Here is a 23065-nt window from a genome sequence, read left to right as displayed (position 1 = left end):
CCAATGCATCCCTGTGTCCGAGAACAACCGAGCCGACGCTCTCTCAAAACTTGCGATTCAAGCATCAAGAATGTCCGAAACCGTCTTTGGTGGATATCAGGAATGCTAAAAGCATCACTGAGACCGTCGGCATGGTGGGCGACATAGAATCCGAGACAACGTGGATGACTCCGATAAAGAAATACAAACTAACAAAGAGTTACCGGAGGACCGCAATCTCTCCCAGAAGATAAGAAGGATCGCCGCAAGGTACTTGGTATTTGAAGGAGAATTGTATAGGAGGTCCGTAATAAGACCACTTTTAAAATGTGTCGGCCCGGGCCCGACGCGGGCTCATCTTGTGAGAAATTCACGAAGGCATCTGTGGACATCACATGGGGGCAAGAACGCTAGCCCACAAAGCTCTCCGAGCCGGCTACTTCTGGCCTACCATGCTTGAGGATTCCAGAGTTAAGACCAAGAAGTGCAAGAACTGTCAGATGCATGCTCCGGTAATACACGCACCTTCCCGAGACTTGCAACCAGTACTTAGCCCCCTACCATTTGCACAGTGGGGGATGTATTTATTAGGGCCATTTCCAACGGCCTCCGGAGGAAGGAAGTACCTCATCGTCGCCGTTGAGTACTTCACCAAATGGGTCGAAGCTGTCGCGGTACCTGCCAAGACCACGGCGGCAGTAAGAAAGGTTATTTGGGAGAACGTCATAACTCGATTTGGGTTGCCCCAAGTCATGGTATTTGACCACGGCCGAGAGTTTTGGAGCGACATGGTGATGAACTGGCTAGAAGAGCTCGGTATCAAGTTTGCATACTCCTCCATCTACCACCCTCAGAGCAACGGGCAGGCGGAAGCAGCTAATAAAACAATCCTAAACGGGCTGAAAAAGAAGGTTGAAGATCTAAAGGGAAGGTGGACTGATGAACTACCCGGCGTCCTGTGGTCCCTTAGAACCACGGAGAAAGAAGCAACGGGGTACAGTCCATTCCACCTTGTCTATGGGTCTGAGGCCGTCCTGCCAATAGAAGCAGCGGTGGCGACATTTAGAACGCAGACCTTTGACCCAGTCGAAAATGAGGAAGGCCTGAAAGCCTCCCTAGACCTGGTCGAAGAAAGTCAAGACGCGGCACGGCTCAACTTAGCCGTTTACCAAAACAGAATGAGAAGAGCTTACAACCGAAGTGTCCACAAAAGGGACTTAAGAGTAGGAGATCTAGTCCTAAGAAAGTCGGCCGCCACCAACAAAGGAAACATCCATGGCAAAATGACGGCCAACTGGGAAGGACCCTACAAAGTGGTTGAAGAAATGAGGCCGGGTACATACCGGCTGACAGACATGGAGGGTGTGCCTCTAATGAGCCACTGGAACACCGACAACCTTAGAAAGTACTTCATATAGCGGCGGAGGTGTCCGAGACCGTTTGGGCACCCTAACGCATGATTGTATCTAATGAAAAGTGTTCCAAGTTTTCCATCAAAATGAAGAATCCCCCTCTATAGTCCTACCAAAGTAGACGCCACGGCAGTCACGAAAGACGCAGTCGAGCCATAACCTCGATTACCTCGGCCAAAGCCGGGAGTGACGGGGGAACGAGCCGATATGCCAAGATATTTAAAAAGCGTATAAGCACTGTTGAGACGCAAGTCTGACTGCCCCGGCCAATCCGGGAGTGGCAGAGGAAGCGATCAATATGTCTATAGATACGGAAAGCAGTCGAAACGTAAACTCAGTTGCCTCGGCCAAAGCCGGGAAGAGACGAGGGAAACGCGATCTGCCAACAGCAGTTGATACTCGCGAAAGCGACCAACATGCTTAAGAACGTATAAGTACAGTTGAGACGCAAATCTGACGACTCGGCCAGACCGAGAGTGAACGAGGAAGCGATCAATATAGTCTATAGATACGAACGCTGTCGCGCCGTAACCCCGATTGCCTTGGCCAAAGCCGGGAGTGGCGGGGACACAACGACCGATACGCTAACATGTTCACAACGGCGGTTGGGAAACGCAAATCTGACGCCTCGGCCAGACCGAGAGCGAAAGAGGAAGCGACCGACACGCCAACATGTTTAAAGACGTTTAAGTACAATTGAGATGCGCGTCCTAACTACCTCGGCCAGGCCGAAGGTAAAAACGAAAAAGCACTCAATATGTTAAAAACGCAAGAAGACAACTCAGATGAAAATGAGATAAAGACCTCGGCCGAGCCGGAGGCAAAATAAACAAACTCTTATTAAAGTATTGACAGGTAATACAAGAAAGAAGTCGACGACCGTCCCCATAAGGATAGCCTAAACACTACCTACCAAAGTTCAACAAAAAAAAGGGAAAGGTACAACAAAAGGTTACAGACATGAGAATTGAAAGCGCCAAAAAAGATGGCAGGGAGGAAAGGCTCAATAGTTGGCCCCCGAACAGCTGAAACTGTCTGAAGGGCCGGGTGAATCCGGTGACGACCGCCCGTCTCCCTATGCTGTTTTCGCTCGCCATCGCAGCAGCGAATAAAGACATCACCATCGTGGGCGACCAGAAGCCGACTTTGCGGCTTCAGTTTGCCTTTGCCCTCTCGGCTTCCTCCCGGCCGCCTTCACCTTTTCAAAGATGGGCCGCCTTCTCCGCAGCCTCCTCGGCGGCCTTCTTCGCCTCTGCCTCCTCCATGACCTTTGCCTCCATGCTGCCGCCTTATCATCAAGCAGCTGGTCAAATTTTTGCCACGGGAAGGAGCCTTCAGGAAAGAGCTCTCTGATTACCTCCCTGGTAGCCTCTTCAGCTTGGTCCCGGTACTGGGCACACATCTCAGGGATAAGGGAAGTTTGGAGCGTCTCAATGTCCTTCTCCCTCTGAGCAAGGATGGCCCTCGTGTTCCGGTGCGCCTTCGCCTGAGCCGTATACAGAGACTTCCATTCTTCCCTCTTATCAACCGCATGATCGAAAGCGCCCTGAAGCTTCTCTCGCTCCTCCCGCAGCTTAAAGGCGTCAGCCTCCGCAGCCTCAACCTTGGCCCTCTCGGCTAGGACCGCCTTATCAGCATCCTCCCTAAGCTTTCGCTCAGCCTGGAAGTCCTTCGCCGACTTCTCGGCCTCCTTCTTAGAGGCAGCAAGCTCGAGCCTAAGCCGTTCAAGCACAGGGGCAGCTTCAGCCATGACCTTTTCTTGCTCCATAATATGAGCACCGGCCACGTCAGCCCACTTCGCCAGCATCTTGGACAACCTTATGCCCTCCGCCCTAATCTGGGCGGGGAAGGCTTCGGGAGGAGGAGGAGATGACGGTGGCATTTTTATCACCCGTCCGCACGGGCCGCTTCTCTAATTGACGTTCGGAGGGACCGATAGCCGCAGACTAGGTTGATCTACAAAAATTCGGACAAAGCATCCATGTCAACGCGTTCATTGACATATCGAGAGCCTGTCATCAGGAATGCCTAAAGAGCCCGCTAAATCCGAGCCCTGGGTTAGATCCGTACCAGCCTTGGCCTTCTTGGTTGGAGGACCCTTTTCTTTACCGAGCCTCGAATAAAGCGGCGGCGGACTCGGTCTCTTTTCTCTTATTCAAAGAAGGAGGAGCCTCGCAATGCAGTGACCTCCTCCTCAACATCGATGACCCCGCCGCTTTTGGATCGCAGGATTCAAGATCGAACCGGAGTTGACGCGTCGCCGCCATAGACATTATCTTTGGTTTGCGGCGCGGTATGTTACTGGCAACCTTCGCCTGAGCCGCCGTCACATCCAATGCCTTCAACTGCTGGTCCATGAGTTCGTTAGGAGCCGGTTGGCGATCACGTGTCTGGGCCTTAGGATGCGGGTCAACAACTCTCCTGTTCTCGTCAAGTCCCAACCTCTGGAGAGCAGAGACAGACAGTCCCGGGCCAAATCGGTCTCAAAAGAAACGAAGCATAAGTTAAGCAAAAGAAATAAAACAAGTTCAAAAGCAGAAACATAAAAAGCAAAGATGGGCTTCACACCGACCCCACTCACCCCGTTCGAGGGCCGGTATGAGGCCGACGTGGCAGAGCAGCTCATCCTGAAGAACGATCTGCGTCGGGGGCATCCATCCCTTCGGCGTCCCATCCTTCTCGGCCTCAAACAGCCTCATTGCCCGTTTTTCGTCCTCATTAAGAGGGACCCTGTTGGCGTCCATCTTAAGCTTATTCCGGGAGACGTATCTATCATGCTCCCCTTTACTCTCGCATCGCAAATTGACGCGGTGCTGGAAGGACCGGGGCAGCGGATAGTCCTCCGGAACCTCAACGTACAACCACCGCCCCTTCCAGTCCTTGCAAGACGTCATCTTGGAGACGGTGACGAAGCCCGGCTCGGTTTGTATGCTGTACCACCCCTGGCCGCCTAGGGTAGTTTGTTTAAGGTGGTGGAGCCGGCGGAAGAGGTTCACCGTTGGGGCCTCCCCTTTGAAAAGACATAACCATACAAAACCAACAATCGTCCTGATGGCCAACGGATGCAGTTGGGCCACGGCGACATTCATCGCTTTAATAAATAAAGAACGTATTCATTCAGAGGAAACCGGAGCCCATACTCCGGGTGTCTGATGTATACGCCGAAATACGGCCGTGGGAGGGCAAATGACGGCCTGACCCTCCTTAGGGATAACAATTCTATACTCCCTACCGAAGGAGTAATGGTGTTCAAAAAGTTCAGAACCGGAACAACTGGCGAACTTGTTCGTCCAGGCACGGTCAGGACTAATCGAGCAGGCATCACCATGACCCGAAACAAGCGGCCTTCCTACGGCAGAAGGGGTCGCCTCATCATCATCATCATCCTCATCATCATCAATACCCTCCATATATCTCTCATCGATTTCAGGAGAAGGAGACCGGGGACCCCCGAACCTTATCGGGGTGACGGCAAGTGGCTCCTGCTCATCAGGATGCGACGGCTCGCCCCCCGGCGCAGAAGTACTGGGTCCAGCATTAGCAGAAGACATGACAACAAATACTTAAACAAATAAAAAGTTGAAAAAATTTGTTTGTTTACCTTGGAAAAGTGTTACGCCGAGTAACGCTTTGAAGACTAGAGAGAAGTTTCGTCGAAGAAAGCTAGAGAGAAGAAATTTTTTTTGAGAAAGTGAATTTTTGGTGGCCAAAATCAGGGGCTAACTGCTCTATTTATAGAGCAAAACCCATGAAACGGACCAATCAGGGCAAAGCCCATGAAGCGTCAACCAATCAACACCGAGCCACGTGTCAAGCATGCGACCATGGAATGTCAATCGACAAACGATTTACAAATCTTCTTCAACACGCTCCTTGGCGAATGCCAATCGACGTATCTTCTTCAACACGCTCCTTGGTATCTACTTGCCAAACGGCCCACTGTTCAACCAAGCTTGGCGACCTACTGGGGCAATCAAAAGCACACGACACTCTCAACCTCGGTCTCAGCCAGCGCCATTTTCTTTTCCACATTTGATGTCCATTACACATCCATGTGGAGGGGGGATATGATACGGCCTTAGCAGAACCAAGCCGACGAAGAAGAAGCCGGGGAAGAAATTCAACTTGCGCAGAATACGCTCAACACTCATCGAAGGTCCATACCACGGCATAGACTACGCTGGGGGCAAATTGATGGGGCATATTCTGCACCCGCTGACCGAGTCAACATATTGAGCAATGTCAAAGACATCCACAGCAAGTCAACGTATTAGACAGCCTAACCGACGCATCCTGTCGGCCTGTCACTTGGGTCCCGGCTAGGCAACCAGCCATGCGAGAGACATATCCGCGTACTCACATCCAAGACCCTTCGGTATGGAGTCAACTCGGCCAACCGGCCTGCCATGGGTCCCTCGGCCGAGGGTAGAACAGTCTTTCCACCTGCTCTGCCACTTGGCCACTACGTGACAAAAGGTGAAAGTATATAAATACTCCACTTCTCTCATTGAGAAAAGGATCCGAAAATAATCAATTAAACACACTAATCTGGTATAAACTCCCTTATCTCTCTACAATATACTTTGTGCCAAGTAACACACAACTTAATCCCTTTTAAGTTTACTGACTTGAGCGTCGGAGTGAGTTCGCTTGGTACCAAGCCGAGCCCTCAGTTTGTTCATTGTTTCAGGAGAGGCCGAAAGGAAGAGTCAAGTAAAGTCATCATTCTACAAGCTTACGTGGTAACAAATCCTGCTCCGAAATTACACCCGGAACAATGATTATGAACTGTAAATTTGATGAAACTCGAATACAAATAGATGAAAGAAAACTACGATTTAATAAATTCAATAGGATTTTAAATTTGATAAATTTAGAAATTTAGGAAAGGAAAAAAAAGGTACTATGAAAGATGTAGTGGGTATAACTACCACAATTGGTCTCCCTTGTGACGGGTTACCATTTGTGACGGATATTTTGTGAGATAAAATGGTAACAAAATGGGTTAGTGGAGAAAGGGGACCACATGAATAGTGTTGCAGAGAGAGAAAAAGTGGGTATATTGTGAGGTAAAATGATATCCGTCTTCAGCTTGTGACGGATATGTCATGTCTTCAATGAGAATTTGTGTAACTACCATGGGTATCTTTTTTTTTTTTTTGTCTATAACTACCATGGGTATCTTACTCCCTACTTCTGGGAGTAGGGTATAATTTGCCTTCAACATCTAAATGTGAAGCATCCCACGAGCCCAACCAAAGCCATACTAAATAAAATAGCCCATTAGGGTTTTAACATCTCTTATAACATCTCTTCTACTACCGCTATTTCATACCTCTAGTTTCCAGCTGCACTCATAAACCCTAATTTCTCGGTACATTTCTGATTTCAATATCTCTCCCCTCTTTGTCTTTAGTGTTGATTATAAATTTTAACTGATTAAGTTTCAATTTAATCTGAGGATTTCAATCGTCTCTTTGTAATTTAGGTTTTGGTGATTGCGATTTCGGGATTTCGTCATGAGGTATTTGTTTTTGAATCTTATTTGTTCAATTAATTTAATTTATGCTATTTCAGTTGTTTTTAGAGTATTTTTGTTAATATTATGATTTGATATTAGTATATATAATTATGTAATTTAGTTGTATTAGATCTTGTTTTATCGTTCCAAAAATTGTTCATTTTATTGTTTTGTACGGAATATAACACAAATTTTTACTTGACTTGTGTAATTTGATGTGGATTTTGGTAGATAATTAGCCGATTAAAGCGAAATATGTAGAATATTTTTAATAGTAATGTTTTGGTTGAAATGGTGATAAGAAGCTATATATTTTACTCCCACCGTCGCAATCATTTGTTTAAGTTTGATTAAAATGCCCCTCACAAAGAATAAGTTACTTAAACAAATAAGTATGCCGGAGCAAGTATATAGTTTCATTTCTTTCTATACTAGTTTTGCTATTGCTTAAGAATGTACTCCGTAGTTGATTTTAGCGTGGCATCTTTGGTGAGCAATTATGAATTTGTTTCTGTTGAATGTGAGTATATGATGCGTTCTTATCATCTTATAGTCTTCAGATGATTTTGGGGTCACATTGGGTCAAACAATGTGATTGTACTGGCACCTCAAAAGGCGAAACTCTTTCTTGTCCGATATAGTTTACAACATGCATAGGGTAGTTTTTATTCTTTGTAGACTTTGTTGTTTTGATAAATTGAAGTAGCAATTATCACATCAGACCTTGGTTTGGAATAATTACTCACCAAATCTCAAAAAATTAGCTTCGCAGTTAATTTTTGACTGTAAAATTTTTGACTGTAAAATTGAACATATGTTACGTGATAAGGCTGGTTCTATTGTTATATGGAGACAGAGAATCATTACTCTCTCTTTTGGTTCTGGATTATGATGGAATAAAGCAAAATGGGTCACTAAAGTGACTGCGCTTCTTTCTATTGTGAAGTACCAGTCATTCGATCAATTTTCATCTTAGCTCATTCCGAAACAGTCTCCTTACCTTGTTAACATAAGGTGACAAGGGTAAAACTGGTTACACTCGACTTCCCTTACCTTGCAATTTACGGGAGTCATTAATGCCCTGGGGATATGTTGTTGTTTTTACATGATAGTGCTTCCTAAAATGTTTTTGGGATCTAGGTTTGTTGATTTTTTGAATTCATTATTGCAGTAAGTTATCAAGTGAGGCGGTGAGAGAAGCCATCACCAGCATTTCTAGTGATGCTAAGGAGAAGGGTAGGAAGTTTACAGAGACAATTGAGCTGCAGATTGGTCTAAAGAACTATGATCCTCAAAAGGATAAGCGTTTCAGTGGCTCTGTGAAGGTGCCCCACGTTCCCCGTCCCAAGATGAAAGTTTGCATGCTTGGTGATGCTCAACACGTAGAAGAGGTAACTTTGATTGGCATTAGCTATTTATGCAAATATACATTAGATTGCATATCATGCATTTTAAAGCCCTTTTATGCTATTTGATGTTAGTCATGACATTTTGTTATGTAATAGTTTCTGAAAACACAAGGTTTTTGATGTCTTTATATATCTATTATCTATAAATACTTCATTTGATCTTACTCTAGTTTCTTCATAATTGGTACATCTTTTATATTTTATTTTCCGGAGGTTTTTGCATTTATTGTGTAGGATGTGTGCAATATGCTTGGACCCTTGTAAAGTTATCTTCATATAAATGTGTTTAGCTGGCTATGCCCCAATAAATTAGATATTTGGGTATTGTCTTTTATCGCTGATATATGTGAGGAGATCTGTCTTCAAAACAAAAAGTTGGGTACAATATCTAGAGTTTTGAAGTGAAGTGCGGAGAATAGTAGGAATAAGGTTTGTTGGTAAATAAGGATACACAGATCCTGTCCTAACTTGATTTTATGCGTACACTTAAATTTCTAAAACTGAAGTATCATAGTAACATAGTGTACAACACGTGGAAGACGCGTCTACGTTGGCTTCAGTTATATTGGGAAATTTGTTTTTGGGAAAATTTGGATGTTAACCCTTCATTTTTTGAAAACACAAGCATATTGGATTGTTCTTCTCAGTAGTAGAATTTCCTATCAATCTGCTTCCTGTAGATTATTTTAATTTTCAACTTTTTTTCACTAAAACTTGGGTTATTATTTGATTCTTAATTTTCAGTTTCTGCATGTATTGTGTGGTTTTTCATAGGACTTGTAATTTTCTTTTGATAGGCTGAGAGAATTGGTATGGAATCCATGGATGTTGAAGCATTGAAAAAGCTTAACAAGAACAAGAAACTTGTTAAGAAGCTTGCTAAAAAGTACCATGCTTTCCTTGCCTCTGAATCTGTCATTAAGCAGATTCCCCGTTTGCTCGGTCCTGGTCTCAACAAGGCAGGCAAGTCTAATAAGATATTCGACATTAAATCAATCGTTCGTTGTTTAGAGTTTAAGCTTTTAACAAAAAATCTAAAAGTCCTTTGTGCTTTTTTCAGGCAAGTTCCCAACCTTAGTTAGCCACCAAGAGCCCTTGGAAAACAAAGTGAACGAGACCAAGGCTACCATCAAGTTCCAGCTGAAGAAGGTGCTTTGCATGGGTGTGGCCGTTGGTAACTGCAGCATGGATGAGAAGCAGATTTTCCAGAATGTTCAAATGAGCGTCAACTTCCTCGTATCACTCTTGAAAAAGAACTGGCAGAATGTATGTTCTCTTCTCTCCTATTTTTTTCCAAGGATAATTAGTTATTGAGTAAATTATCAATTACTCCCTTTTATATACCCATTTTTTAGAATTACTCCGTTTTAAAATATTTTTTAAAACTTACTCCCTTAAAATATCAAAACTGTAAATTCTGATACCAAATACATATTCCGGTCATTTCAAATTTTCCCCTCCCAAATGTGTTTTCTAACCGAAATACCCTTGTACTTAGTTTCAATAATCATTCTTCTCAATATTTACTCATAGACAGTAGTACAATTAATCTTTTTTTTCTCTCTCTATGCTTCTTTCTCACACCAAAATACATCTCCTTTGTTCTATCGAATTGCCATCATAATTACACGAAATCAACTAAAAAGAGGTGTAATTACATTCCTACATATAAATAATTAAATGCAAACAATAAACTTTAAATGAATCAAGTTTTAAGAAATTAGGGTTTTCAATTGATGGATTTAGGAATCTTAATTTACTGAACTAAAATAAACCCTAATTAGTATACAAAAACGCAATCAAACAAAGATATTGAACAAATTAAAGGAAAACCATGAACAACAAATTCTAGTCAACAATCCCTTATTGAAATCTACAATATATATGAACTTGGTTTTTGTCAATTTGGTAAAGAAGTGAAAAAATAATAATTAATTTGGTTAAATGAATATGTAAATTACAGAAAGATGGGTTTTGTTGTGTTATGTTGTATTATCCAAGCATCTCTTGTTTTATCTTATTAAATTAATTTATTACAGTAGTTTGTTTATTGGATTCTTGATTGTTTGTTGATCTTCCTTGTATCTAACCAAGGGGAATGGGTGTAACTTGAATAGGATTAAATACAGGAAGAATTTGAGAGGTAAATTTGGTTGTTTAAGTTTGAATATGTAAGAATGGGGGATAAGTTGATGGGAATGGGCAGAACTTGAAATTGATTAAATGCAGTAGGGATTTGAGATGTAAATTTGGGTGTTTCGATAGTATGGATATGTAAAAATGGAGTTGTTAAGGGCAAAATGGGCAGAACTACTACTACTACTACCACTACGACCACTACCACTGCCACCACCGCCACCACCACTGTCACCACCACCACCACCACTACTCCTGCTGCCGCTGCCGCCGCCGCCCTGCTGCCACCACTACCACCACCACCACTACTACTACCACTACTACCACCACCCCTACTACCACCACTACTACCACTACTACTACTACTACTATTACTACCATCACCATCACCATCATTTTACGGTTACATTACGATAAAAAAAAATGAGAAGAGTGATAATTTTGTTTTAAAAATAATAATGTATATATGTATCGAATAATTAATACTGTCAAATGTTTTTGCGGCGGTTTTTAAAAATAATACTCTGTATATAATTTTTCTAAACTGAGTTTATAGGATCTGAACTTAACTGAACTTATAGAATCTGAAGTGAACTGAACTCATAGGATCTGAACTAAACTCATAAATCTGAACTGAACTTATAGGAACAGAACTGAACTTATATTAAGCGACTTTAAGTCCAAAAAAACAGGCCCTTAAAGGTTTTATTTTTGGAAAAAAAAAAAATTAAAAGGCACTAAATTTGAAAACGTAGTATATATAAAAGGGAGTTATTGATAATTTAGTCTTAGTTATTCCATTTATAAAATCAGAGTCCATTTTTGAGACAATGGTCAAAAATAATATATTTGTCGTTTTGGGTCGTTTTTGAAAATATATGTCAAAATGGTGTCCACGTAGGCTCGGGATTTCTAGACCTGTTTTGTGAAGGAAACATGCCATTAGTAGTGGCGTGTCTTTACAACATTTTTTTTCCTGAACTGACTGAACTTAAAAAAAAAAAAAAAATTCATAAGACACGCCATAAGGGGTGGCGTGTTTCCCCTCCGAAACCCGCCATTCCCAATGGCGTGTTTGTTTTAGTCCATTTTTTAATGAAGTTTCTTTCCCTACTCATTATAAACACGCCATTGGTAGTGGCGTGTTTTAGGTCCAGAAATCTCGAGCCTACGTGGACACCATTTTGACAAAAATTTTCAAAACCGACCCAAAATGACAAATATTTTATTTTTGACCATTATTTCAAAAATGGATTCATAAAATCACAAATAGGCCAGCACATCATCCGTGATGATCATAAATTCGTAATGCTTGGACGAAAATTGGAGCTGAATTATCATGTTAGATTATAGTATAACCTCAAATGGAATAAAAGCATACGCCTTCACAGCTTCTGCGGTCCAATTGAACATCTCTCTCCGGAGTCTGAACTAATTATTCATAAACATTCCATTGGAGATCGTCATTCACCTTTCTTTTGCTGTTTTGAAGCTGCTTAGCTACCTGTAGTACTCTAATCATCTTCATACAATGCGCCTGATTACATGTTACGGGGTTATGTCAATGCAGGTCAGGTGTTTGTACCTGAAGAGTACCATGGGAAGACCCTACCGCATCTTCTAAGAAAGTTTCTTCCCAACATCGTATCATTTGTTTGAGTTTTTTTCCCTTTTCTTTCACTTTTTTCCCTTCTACTGTGGAAGTAGGATAGTGGTAATCATTTTGAGTTTAGCATACAGAGACATTATTGAACTGCTCAATATTCTGTTGTTTCATGATATGCTCATTGTAACTTGGAGCAGCGACGAGTTGACGACTTTATTTAATAGATGTATTTTTGTTGTTATTGTCGGCTCATTTTCCTACACCCAATCTTCTTTACTTACAACCTCGAAGACTTCATTTTAACATGGATCAATTGATGAAAACACCTTTTAATGTTGCACTTTTTTTAAAACTTACCTTATGAATAATTTATTTCAAAAAATTTTAAAATTATGATTTAAAAGTTTTTCTATATGGAATTCAAAAAAGGCTACACATACACGAGGTGTATGGAAAAAGTCATACATGACCAATAACATTGTCACATATGATAAATTAGAGTTAACATCTATTGGTTAGTGTAGGGTTAAGTTAGTAATTTTAGACGTGTGGTTAACTAAAATGTTGTTGATGAGGCTCGAATACATGACCTCTTGGTGCAAATACACTTGCTATTGTCACCTCCATCTCATTGGTAAATATGTATCTCTTTTGTTATTTGCAAGTTAAAATTCGAGTTAAAATAATATTTACTTGTAATAATTATTAAATAAATACTTTTACCTTATATTTAATGAATAAATACTTCTACCTTATATTTAATATATGTTGTATTACCGAGTTAGTTAAGTATATTTGAAAAAATGAACAAAATATTTTATTTATTTATGTTAATTATCATATGAAGGCCCCACCGACATACCTCTATTTACCATTTAAACTAGTTTTAAACCCGTGCAAAATAATGCACGGATCTAGTGCTTAAATATGTTATCTACTATTAAATGCTATGAGAAATTTGATTATCGCTATAATAAAATAAATAAACATATAAATGAACGTGACTAAATGTCCACTGTCATGACAATATAAATAGTCTAGAATTATAGATTCTACGTACATATAATATATTCACTCGGCCCTGGTCAATAGTTATCATTTTTAGTCTTTAGGTGTATCAATCAATACCTATCATTTCCATTTACAGTAATATTGTCTTGTAAATTGTCCGTGTGTAAGCGGTAGATTTATGATACAATATTATTATTAAAATCCTTACTCTGACATCTTGCTGGTCTTTGTGCGGAATTCAATTCATAACTAATGAGTAGGACGGAGGAAGTTATTTTTACTCTCTATAATTCGATGCAAATCATGTTAGAAAATGCATACGTAATCTAAAACATTCTATACACAATAGGTCTTGGTATAGACAGGTGGAGCGAACAGACGGATAAAGACCTCTAATAAAATGGGTAGGAGGGACAAGGTGGGGCACCCCCATGTGCTTCCCACTTTATGGCAAATGGGTATTTTGTGAGGGAAAATGGTATCCGTCTATACGTATAGACGGATAGTGTCCGTCTATAATGAGAATTTGTGTTCTATACATTACAGGTTATGCTCGCCTATAATTATATCATCTTTTATAACCTCGTCAAAACTTAATTATTGAAAACTTAATCATTGCATAATTATGTCTTAAAACAACCCAATAAAATGGGGTTTTCATTCGACGGTCCGGACCAAAGACCGGACCGGACCGTGTATTTTGGTCTGGACCAGATCAAACCATATTTTATTTGGTCCGGTCCACCTTTTTACGTTAGTTTGGTTTTTGGTCCGGTTCTGAACCAAACCGAATGGACCGCGGACCGGACCGTGGACCAAACTTATGTAACGAAAATCATTAAAAATGTATAATTAACAAATATTTCTCTTAATATGACAATAGTATTTTGATATTTATTTTTTAAACATATTCTACTATCATACGGATTAACAAACTAAACTCTAACTCCCTAATATATTAAATTCATCGTAGAAATAATAAAGCAAACATCCAAATCCATTGTTTGGTCTATATGGCCCGGTCCGGTTCGATCCATGCATTTATTTGATACTGACCGGATCGAACCAATAAGAGTATGGTCCGATCCAAGGTCCAATATTTTACCCTTGTTTAGTCTTCGGTCCACAAAATTTTGTCCGGTCCGATCCAATCCCGGACCGATGAACACCCTACCAATAAACAATGATTCAACACCAAACTAAAAACCCAAATAAAACCCATCTCACCAGCCCACCCACAAAGCAAACCCTATTAATTTTTGTATCACTCCGCAGTCCGCACCTCTCAGTCTCCCACTCTCATTCCTCCATTTTCCGTTAAAAAAAAAGAACAAATCACCCTTTACTCATCTCTATCACCCTCCCTCAAATCTGATTTACCTTCACTCATCGCTTCTAAACCTGGGCTTTTATTCGAGTGAACTCACTACTCTCATCACCGTCTCCATTCATATTACTCATCACGGTATAGTCATGTGTCAACTTTTTAGCCGTCGATTTAGTCAACACGTCACAGGGAATCCACAACCACCATTTCTATTCCCGGTTTTGATTTTTCTAGTGATAAACCTCGTACTACCTCGTCCTTTAACACTTGTTATCAATATTAACCCTTATCATTTTTACATGCAAATTAGATCTAACATTTTTTTTGTTTTTTTAATAATATTATTTTTATTTTTATTTTTATTTTATTACGAAAATCTAAGCTGGTCATCTTGCGTCAATTTTCTTTTTTTAAAAAAAATTATTCTAATTATTATTATCATTTTTTGCTAAACAAGTAAATGGACAATCTGCTTCTTTCTCTTTGTTATTCCAAAATATATAGAACGTACATATTAGGGTTAGGCTCACAGCCCAATACAAACAACATAGATACGGGCCTAGTACAGAAGACCCGTATTATAGTCCTATTACCCCCCCCTCAAGTTGGAGCATATGGATTGAAAATGCCCAACTTGCGAACTAAAGACGTGAACTGAGAGACGCCGAGAGCTTTGGTAAGAACATCAGCTAGCTGAACAGTAGTCGACACATGTGACAACGCAATGAGTCCTAGCTGAATAGCATCCCGAACGAAGTGACAGTCGATCTCAATATGCTTCGTACGTTCATGAAAAACCGGATTATGAGCTATGTGCAAAGCTGACTTACTATCACTGAAAATTTCAACGGGCCTGGTTTGCGACACCCCCAAGTCCCCTAGTAAACCCTTGAGCCACTTAACTTCACAAGTGATGGCACGAAGGGCACGATACTCCGCTTCAGCAGAGGACAGAGAGACGGTGGGCTGCTTTTTGGTCTTCCACGAGATGGGAGATGAACCCCAAAACATAAGCCATCCTGTTAGGGACCGAAGAGACTCAGGACATTTTGCCCAGTCCGAGTCACACCATCCGGACAGCGTCAAAGGTGACCGAGCAGAGAGAAGAATACCTTGGCCGGGGGTGCCCTTTAAGTAACAGACAACACAGAGAGCCGCATTCCAATGGTCCTCCCGAGGAGCACTCATGAACTGAGACAAAAGATGAACAGAATATGATAGGTCTGGTCGAGTGACAACAAGGTAAACTAACCTGCCTACTAATCGACGATACGGCTCAGGGTTAGCAAGGAATTTACTACTGCTGCAGCCCAGCTGATGATTTTGCTCAAGAGGAGTAGAGACAGGCTTGCAACCCAGAAGACCCGCCTCTTTAAGAATGTCGAGAGTATATTTACGTTGGCATAAGAAGATTCCATCGGTGTTACGGGCCACTTCGAGACCCAAAAAATACTTCAATTCACCTAAATCCTTCATATGAAAACATTTATGCAAATACTCTTTGAAGGAAACAAGAGAATTTAGATCATTCCCGGAGACAATGAAATCATCAACATAGACTAGGACATGAATGCGGACCGAGCCCTTCACAAAAGTGAACAGAGAATAATCATAGTAGCTCTGGGAAAAACCATACCTCTTCAAGGCGGACCCAAGCTTGGAAAACCAACACCGAGGAGCCTGCTTGAGCCCGTACAAAGATTTCTTCAACCGACAAACAAGCCCAGGCACCGGAGAGTGAAACCCCGGAGGTAACCGCATATACACTTCCTCCTCCAAATCACCATGGAGGAAGGCATTGTGGACATCCATCTGATGCAAATGCCACTTGTTCGCAGCTGCCACGGTCAGAAATGCCCGAACAGTAGTCATTTTAGCGACTGGAGCAAACGTCTCATCATAGTCCACTCCTTCGGTTTGGTGATTACCAAACACAACCAAACGAGCTTTAAATCTCTCTATAGTGGAATCGGACTTGTATTTAATTTTGTATAGCCACTTGCTTCCGAGAGCCTTCTTACCGGGAGGAAGCGGTGCCAGTACCCATGTCTTATTGTCAACCAGAGCCTTCATTTCGGTTTCCATAGCCGTGCGCCAGGCTGCACTTTGAGCAGCTTCTTTGTAATTACGAGGCTCGGTGTGGGTCATTAAGGCTGCCAAGTAAGAACAATGCGGAGGCGAAAATTTCTTACACGATAAATAATTAGCTAGGGGATACGGAGTACCTAAGGTTGGCGATGACACATGGAGAGGAGCAGCACTAGATGGACTACTATCATTATCATCATCACTGTCGAAATTGAGGACATAATCACGGGGAGTCGTTGATGGGATCTTACTTCGATGACCACGACCCATGGGGGCAGTTGGTGGTGAGCTGTCACTGGCGGGTCCAGCCGGACCAGATAAGGGTGTCCCACCAGTGGTGGACGGAGTAACTGGTGGCGTTTCCTCGTGGTCATCGACATGGGGTGTAGTGTCTGGAGGTGTGAGCTCATTGTCCCAATTAATAACCAAGTCAGGTTCATTAGTGTCATTTGAATTAGCACTTGCAGGGACTAGACGTGAGGATGGAGCAATGAAAGGGAATTGATCTTCATAAAATTTTACATCACGTGATACGAAAAATTCTTGACGGTCGAGATCGTATAAGTACCAACCTTTCTGTCCAGACGGATACCCTATAAATACACATTTCCGGCTTCGACTAGCAAATTTATCACCCTTCGACTTTTGATTATGAGCAAAACATAAGGAGCCAAAGACCCGTAAGATGTCAAAATTTGGAGGTGTCTTAAATATAAGCTCATATGGTGTCACATTATTTAGTAACCGGGAAGGAGTACGATTGATAACAAACGCAGCAGCAAGAGCACATTCCCCCCAAAAACGAATAGGAAGACCACCCTGAAATCGCAAGGCTCGAGCTACATTTAATATATGTTGGTGTTTTCGCTCTACTCTCCCATTTTGTTGGGGGGTACCCACACATGACGACTGAAACAAAATTCCTTGTGCGGAAAAGAATGGTTTTAATGTATGAAATTCGGTATCGTTGTCACTCCTCACAATTTTTATGTCAGTGGAAAATTGTCTTTTAATCATGGCAATAAATAAGAGGAATTTATTAGTGACGTCGGTTTTTGCATTTAATAAATAAATCCATACTCCCCGTGAAAAATCATCAACCAATGTCAAAAAATATCGTGCTCCGGTCGTCGAAGGAACATCGTAAGGTCCCCATAAATCACAATGAATTAATTCAAAAGCATTCAAACTTTTATTACTGCTTAAAGGAAAACTGCTACGAATATGTTTGGCTCGATGACAAACCTCACATGGTTGTGACAAAGAATGTTTGCTATTACGTAAAAAAGGGAGCAATTTAACAATTTGCTCGGATGGATGACCCAACCTATTATGCCAGAGCTTGAAAACAGCCGACCCAGATGTTACCGAATTCACCTCCTCCGATTTTTGACAGAGGTAGTAGAGTCCATCTAGCCTTTCACCCGTGCCAATCGCCTCCCTCGTATCCCGGTCCTGTATAGTGCAAGAATTAGCATTAGTAATAAACTCACAGTGCAACGCATCACTTAGCTGGGATGCCGAAATTAAATTACAAGTCAATTTAGGCACATATAAAACCGGATCGAGCGAGATAGTCGGAGTGACATCCACGCGACCCACAAGAGAAGCAAGGATTTTTGAGCCATCAGGTAAGCCCACAACACGATTCGAGATGTTTCGAACATCACTGAGCAGCGTATAATTACCAGTTACGTGATGAGAACATCCCGTATCAATTAACCACTTACCGGAATGATCATGGGAAGGCGTACCATATACCGTTACTGATGACGCGGAGGACGTGGATGCAACTTGAGATGTATTCACAGAAGGTGTCGAAGGGGTGGTTTGAACGTGATTGCTAGCGTCAGACTGAAACCCCTCCCCACGACTGCCACCTTCTTGCGGCGAGCGAGAGTTATACCCACTGCCACGCCCCCCACCACGTCCACGCGTAGATGACCCACGGCCAGCACCACACCTCTGGTTTTTCAACTCATAATACCAATCAGGTACTTCTCCAGTTAGATCGAAACACATGCTGCGGTCATGCCCGTTATGTTTGCAATGATTACAATACAGTGATTGACGCTCAGTTAGAGACATTTGAGACGGGGGTTTATTAGGAATAGAACTATGTGAGCGAACATTGAAGCTTGCAATTTCAGTCGGAGCCTCGTGGGTTTGACCGAGACCACACACACGCTCCTCTTGACACACCATGTTGTAAGCCCGAGCCACTGTCGGCAGCGGGGTTTGCGCTAAAATCACAGACCTCAGAGACGCATACTGTGTCGCGTGAAGGCCCAACAGAAACTGATGTAAACGATCTAATTCGCGACGTTCCAAATGTTGCTTGGCACTGGTACAGCCCGAGCAGCATTTACACTCGATAATGGGTTGATGCTTGTCAAGGTCGTCCCACAATTGGCATAGTTTTCCGTAGTAGACCGTGACAGACATCCCTTCGGACTGCTGACAATCTCGAAGACCCGCCTGAATTTGATGGATGCGAGACCCATCGACAACACCAAAACGCTCGTGTAGAGCATCCCATAAACTCTTAGCGTTTTCGAATTTCGGAAGCAAGGCACGTACCTCAGTGGAGATGGTCCGAGACAGCCACGCGACAAGCATAGAGTGTATGGTCTCCCAATCATCATCCGTACAAGGAGGTTTTGGTTCGTTAATGACACCATTAACAAAAACATACTTTCGGTGCGATTTGAGCGCAACTCGGACTTCGTGTGCCCATTCTTCGAAATTATCAAGAGTAAGACGTATGTGGGTGATGGAATCACCAGGTTTATCTTGAGGACCAAGATAATACGGGGAGGAGGGGTCGATTTTTGCCCCGGAGCCGCCATCACCGTTCGTCATGGTGACGGCTAGGGTTTGTATTTTTAGGATTTTAATTTTGAGATAGGGAACATTGATACCATGCTAAACAACTAAATGGACAATCTGCTTCTTTCTCTTTGTTATTCCAAAATATATAGAACGTACATATTAGGGTTAGGCTCACAGCCCAATACAAACAACATAGATACGGGCCTAGTACAGAAGACCCGTATTATAGTCCTATTATTTTTTTTCCTTGCAAAGTAGATATGTCATTATTATTATTATTGTTTTAAATTTTTATGAAAATCTAAGCATTTCATTTTTTTTCATAGTTTTGTAATTTTTAATTCCAGAGATTATTTTTGGATTCATGTATTTGTACTGTAATTTTTAATTTTTAATTTGTGGACTGTAATATTTGTATGTTCCAAAATTTATAATTTTAGGATCTTCAGATCATAAAATTTATAATCGTGTTCATGAATGAAACGAAACCAGGAGAGAGGTTAGTTAATTCTTAATTAACACTCCTGGAATTTGGCACCCGTGTTTTATAGAAATATTATATCATCCTATCATGTGATATCATCATATGATATCATATAATATAATGCTCATGTTAATGAAGTAATAATAAGGGTGATGGGGCATATTCTGCACCCGCTGACCGAGTCAACATATTGAGCAAGGTCAAAGATATCCACAGCAAGTCAACGACTTAGACAGCCTAACCGACGTAGCCTGTCGGCCTGTCTCTTGTGCCTCGGCTAGGACAACTAGCCAGCCGGGGCACATATCCGCGTACTCATATCCAAGACCCCTCGACATGGAGTCAACAGGGCCCGCCGGCCTGCCATGGGTCCCTCGGCCGAGGGTACATCAGTCTTTCCACCTGCTAGCCACTTGGCCACTTGGCCACTACGTGACAAAAGGTGAAAGTCTATAAATACTCCTCAACTCTCATTGAGGAAAGGATCCACAATCTAACCAAAAACACCTCATAATCTGGTAATATCTTCCTTATCTCTCTACAACATATACTTCGCCAAGTAACACACAACTTATCTCTTTAAGTTCACTGACTTGAGCGTCGGAGTGAGTACGCTCGGCCAAAGCCGAGCTCTCAGTTCGTTCATTGTTTCAGGAGAGGCCGAAAGAAGGATTCAACCAAAGACGTCATTCTACGAGCCACGAGTGGTAACAAATAACTGCTTCGGAATTACACCCGGAACAATTGGCGCCGTCTGTGGGGATAAGATACTAGAAGCTAGTCAAATCCCTTACAAAAAAAAAAAAAAAATAATAAAAAAAAAAAAAAACAAAACCCACCCAACGAGCTAAGAAGATGTCGAAACTTATTTGAAACGGTGCTTGTGGAAACCGACTCGCCAAGATGACACATTCCACAACTCGAAATCGGCAGTCCCCACCGCCGTATCACCGATACGACGTACGGGATGCCAATAGAACAAAATACGCCACGCCCGCCGACCAAGTCACCATCATGGGACATGTGGTTGATGCGGCTAACCGAAGCTACTCCTGGAACTAATGGGTAGCACGCCGACTCACACTGTCACAACGACAAGAGCGGCGGCACCCCCACAAGAGACCAGGGCCCAAAAAGTGACTCCGAGAAACTTGAACGAAGCCTTGGAGGAAGCTGACCATGTCAAGACGCCGGGGGAGCCCAGAGTGCAAGTGGTAGACCTGAGCCCTTCCCGCACTCGCGGGAGGACCGTGTCGCCGCAGCACCGACGAGGCCTGCCCCATAGGAGTGAAAGGAGTCCGACTCACCAAAGTCGGAGAAGAAGCCCGACTCACCAGAGTCGGAGAAGAAGCCCTTCCCGCCACGGGGAGAGGAGCCGGACTAAGGATGCGAGGAGCCGATCGCCGCGTGTCATTCGACACGTGGTCAGACAGCCCCTCGATGCCTATGTCCTAGAGGTCCCGGTGCCGACTAAGCTAAAGTTGCCACCCATATCATACAAAGGAGAAGGCGACCCAACCGACCACGCCGAGGCTTTCGAGTCTTACATGTCGGTATGGGAGCAACCTGATGAGGTTTGGTGCCGAGTCTTCCCAACGACTCTGCATGGGATGGCACTAAGTTGGTACAAGGGGCTACCCAATGGGTCGGTATACTGTTATGCCGACCTAAGGGACACATTTTTGGCCCAGTATTCTTGCAATAAGAGGAGGGCCGTCGAGACATCGGATCTCCTGACTAACAGACAGGAGGGAGGCGAGTCTCTCCGAAGTTATGTGAAGAGGTTCGACGCCAAGGTTCAGCAGATTCGTGAGTGAGCAATGAACCGGCGGCCTTCGCATCGATGAAAGGCCTCCCGAGAGGAGACTTAAAAAACGAGCTCATCAAGTGCGGAGGCCTGAACCTAGACTCCGCCAGGAAGATGGCCGACCAAACCATAAAGGTGGAGGACTACCACAAAACCTGGGTAGGCCCCAGCGAGGCCGGGCACTCAGAGAGAAAGTGCCGCCGGGAGGACAACCCGGATGAAAGACGCCGTGACAATAATAGGTCACGATCTGACAAGTCTGCCAGGAAACAGAACTCGGCGGGCGCCGGGGGGAGTTCAGGACCGTACTACCAAAAGCGGTTCAATGGTCACACCCCCTTGGTCGTATCTACTGCCGAGGTCTTTGCCCTGAGCAAGAACGAGGGTCAGAAGTGGGAAAGGCCTCCCAAGGCGAGGGGGACGGTGACACGAGCCGATCGTGAGTACCACGGCCACACCGGCCACTTAACTGACAACTGCCGGCATCTGAAGAATGCCATTGAAGAGCTGATCCGGAAGGGGAGCCTCAGCAAATATGTTGCCGGAGGCCAAAAGACTAATACCGACGGCTCAAATAAAAAATCCATCTTTGAACGGATAGGAGTAATTCATGTTGTCATCGGGGGCAACGAGAACGGTGGGTCCGCTCATGGGCACAAACGGCACCTGAACGAGCTATATCTGGCCATCAACTTTGTACCCAAAACAGCGATCCCCGCTTCCAACATCCCCGATATGACTATTGGGAAGAAGGACTACGAGGGAGTCATCGCCCCGCACAGCGACCCACTTGTAGTCCACTTGGACATAGCCAACCACCTGGTCAAGAGGTGCCTGATTGACACAGGCGCCTACACGAACATCATGTTCAGGGAGTGCTTTCTCAACCTCGGTCTGAAGGTTGAGGACTTGAGCCCCTGCACCAATCCGTTGTACAGTTTTTCCGGGGCCGGCTGGTACCCCGGGGTCAATCAGCCGCCGGTGATGTTCGGCGAGGGGAATGCGGCTAAGAACGTCCTGTCTGAGTTCGTGGTCATTGACGGCTCGTCCGCCTACAACGTTCTCATAGGCCGAGTCACTCTGAGCGAGGCCGATGCAGTAATGTCCATCAGGGCCCTGACGCTGATGTATGTCTCGGACCGGGGGGAAGCGCATAAGCTCGTCTCAAAGGATGAGAAAGACGAAGTGGTCAACGTCCAGATATCTGCCAGAGGGTGCAAAATGCAATCCCTCAAAGTGGCGAAGAAGTCAGAGAAGGGGAAGAGCCCATCCTTACAACAGGAGGGCGACCTCATGGATGCAACCGTCGGCATGGTCGAAGGAGCCGAGACCGAAGAAATGGAAATTGACCCAGGGCGCACCGTAAGAATCGTCGGTGTCAACTCGGAGCCAAAATTCGGGCCGCTCTTCTAGACTGCGCAGAGGAAGAACAAAGACGTCTTCGCTTACTCGC

The 23065-nt window shown here is 43.4% G+C and overlaps 1 protein-coding gene across 1 annotated transcript; it reads left to right on the top strand.

Moving 5' to 3' along the window:
- The first annotated feature begins 6587 nt into the window (after nucleotides 1-6587).
- Nucleotides 6588-12304, top strand: LOC141627225 (large ribosomal subunit protein uL1z). The gene is made up of 6 exons (XM_074440608.1): nucleotides 6588-6765; nucleotides 6880-6915; nucleotides 8084-8303; nucleotides 9119-9284; nucleotides 9382-9587; nucleotides 12028-12304. Exons 2-6 carry the CDS (start codon nucleotides 6911-6913, stop codon nucleotides 12079-12081), a joined length of 651 nt encoding a protein of 216 aa, XP_074296709.1. The 5' UTR covers nucleotides 6588-6765; nucleotides 6880-6910; the 3' UTR covers nucleotides 12082-12304.
- The last annotated feature ends 10761 nt before the right edge of the window (nucleotides 12305-23065 follow it).

This window comes from Silene latifolia, chromosome Y (genome assembly GCF_048544455.1).
Source record: "Silene latifolia isolate original U9 population chromosome Y, ASM4854445v1, whole genome shotgun sequence".
In the NCBI taxonomy this organism is placed as follows: Eukaryota; Viridiplantae; Streptophyta; class Magnoliopsida; order Caryophyllales; family Caryophyllaceae; genus Silene; species Silene latifolia.
The sequence above is the reverse complement of the archived record's forward strand: the minus strand, read 5'-3'. Positions and strand labels throughout refer to the sequence as shown.

Coding starts and splice junctions, on each gene's coding strand:
- LOC141627225 (XM_074440608.1), top strand. Junction 8,304..9,118: donor ATGCTCAACACGTAGAAGAG/GTAACTTTGATT, acceptor TTCTTTTGATAG/GCTGAGAGAATTGGTATGGA. Junction 9,285..9,381: donor TCCTGGTCTCAACAAGGCAG/GCAAGTCTAATA, acceptor TGCTTTTTTCAG/GCAAGTTCCCAACCTTAGTT.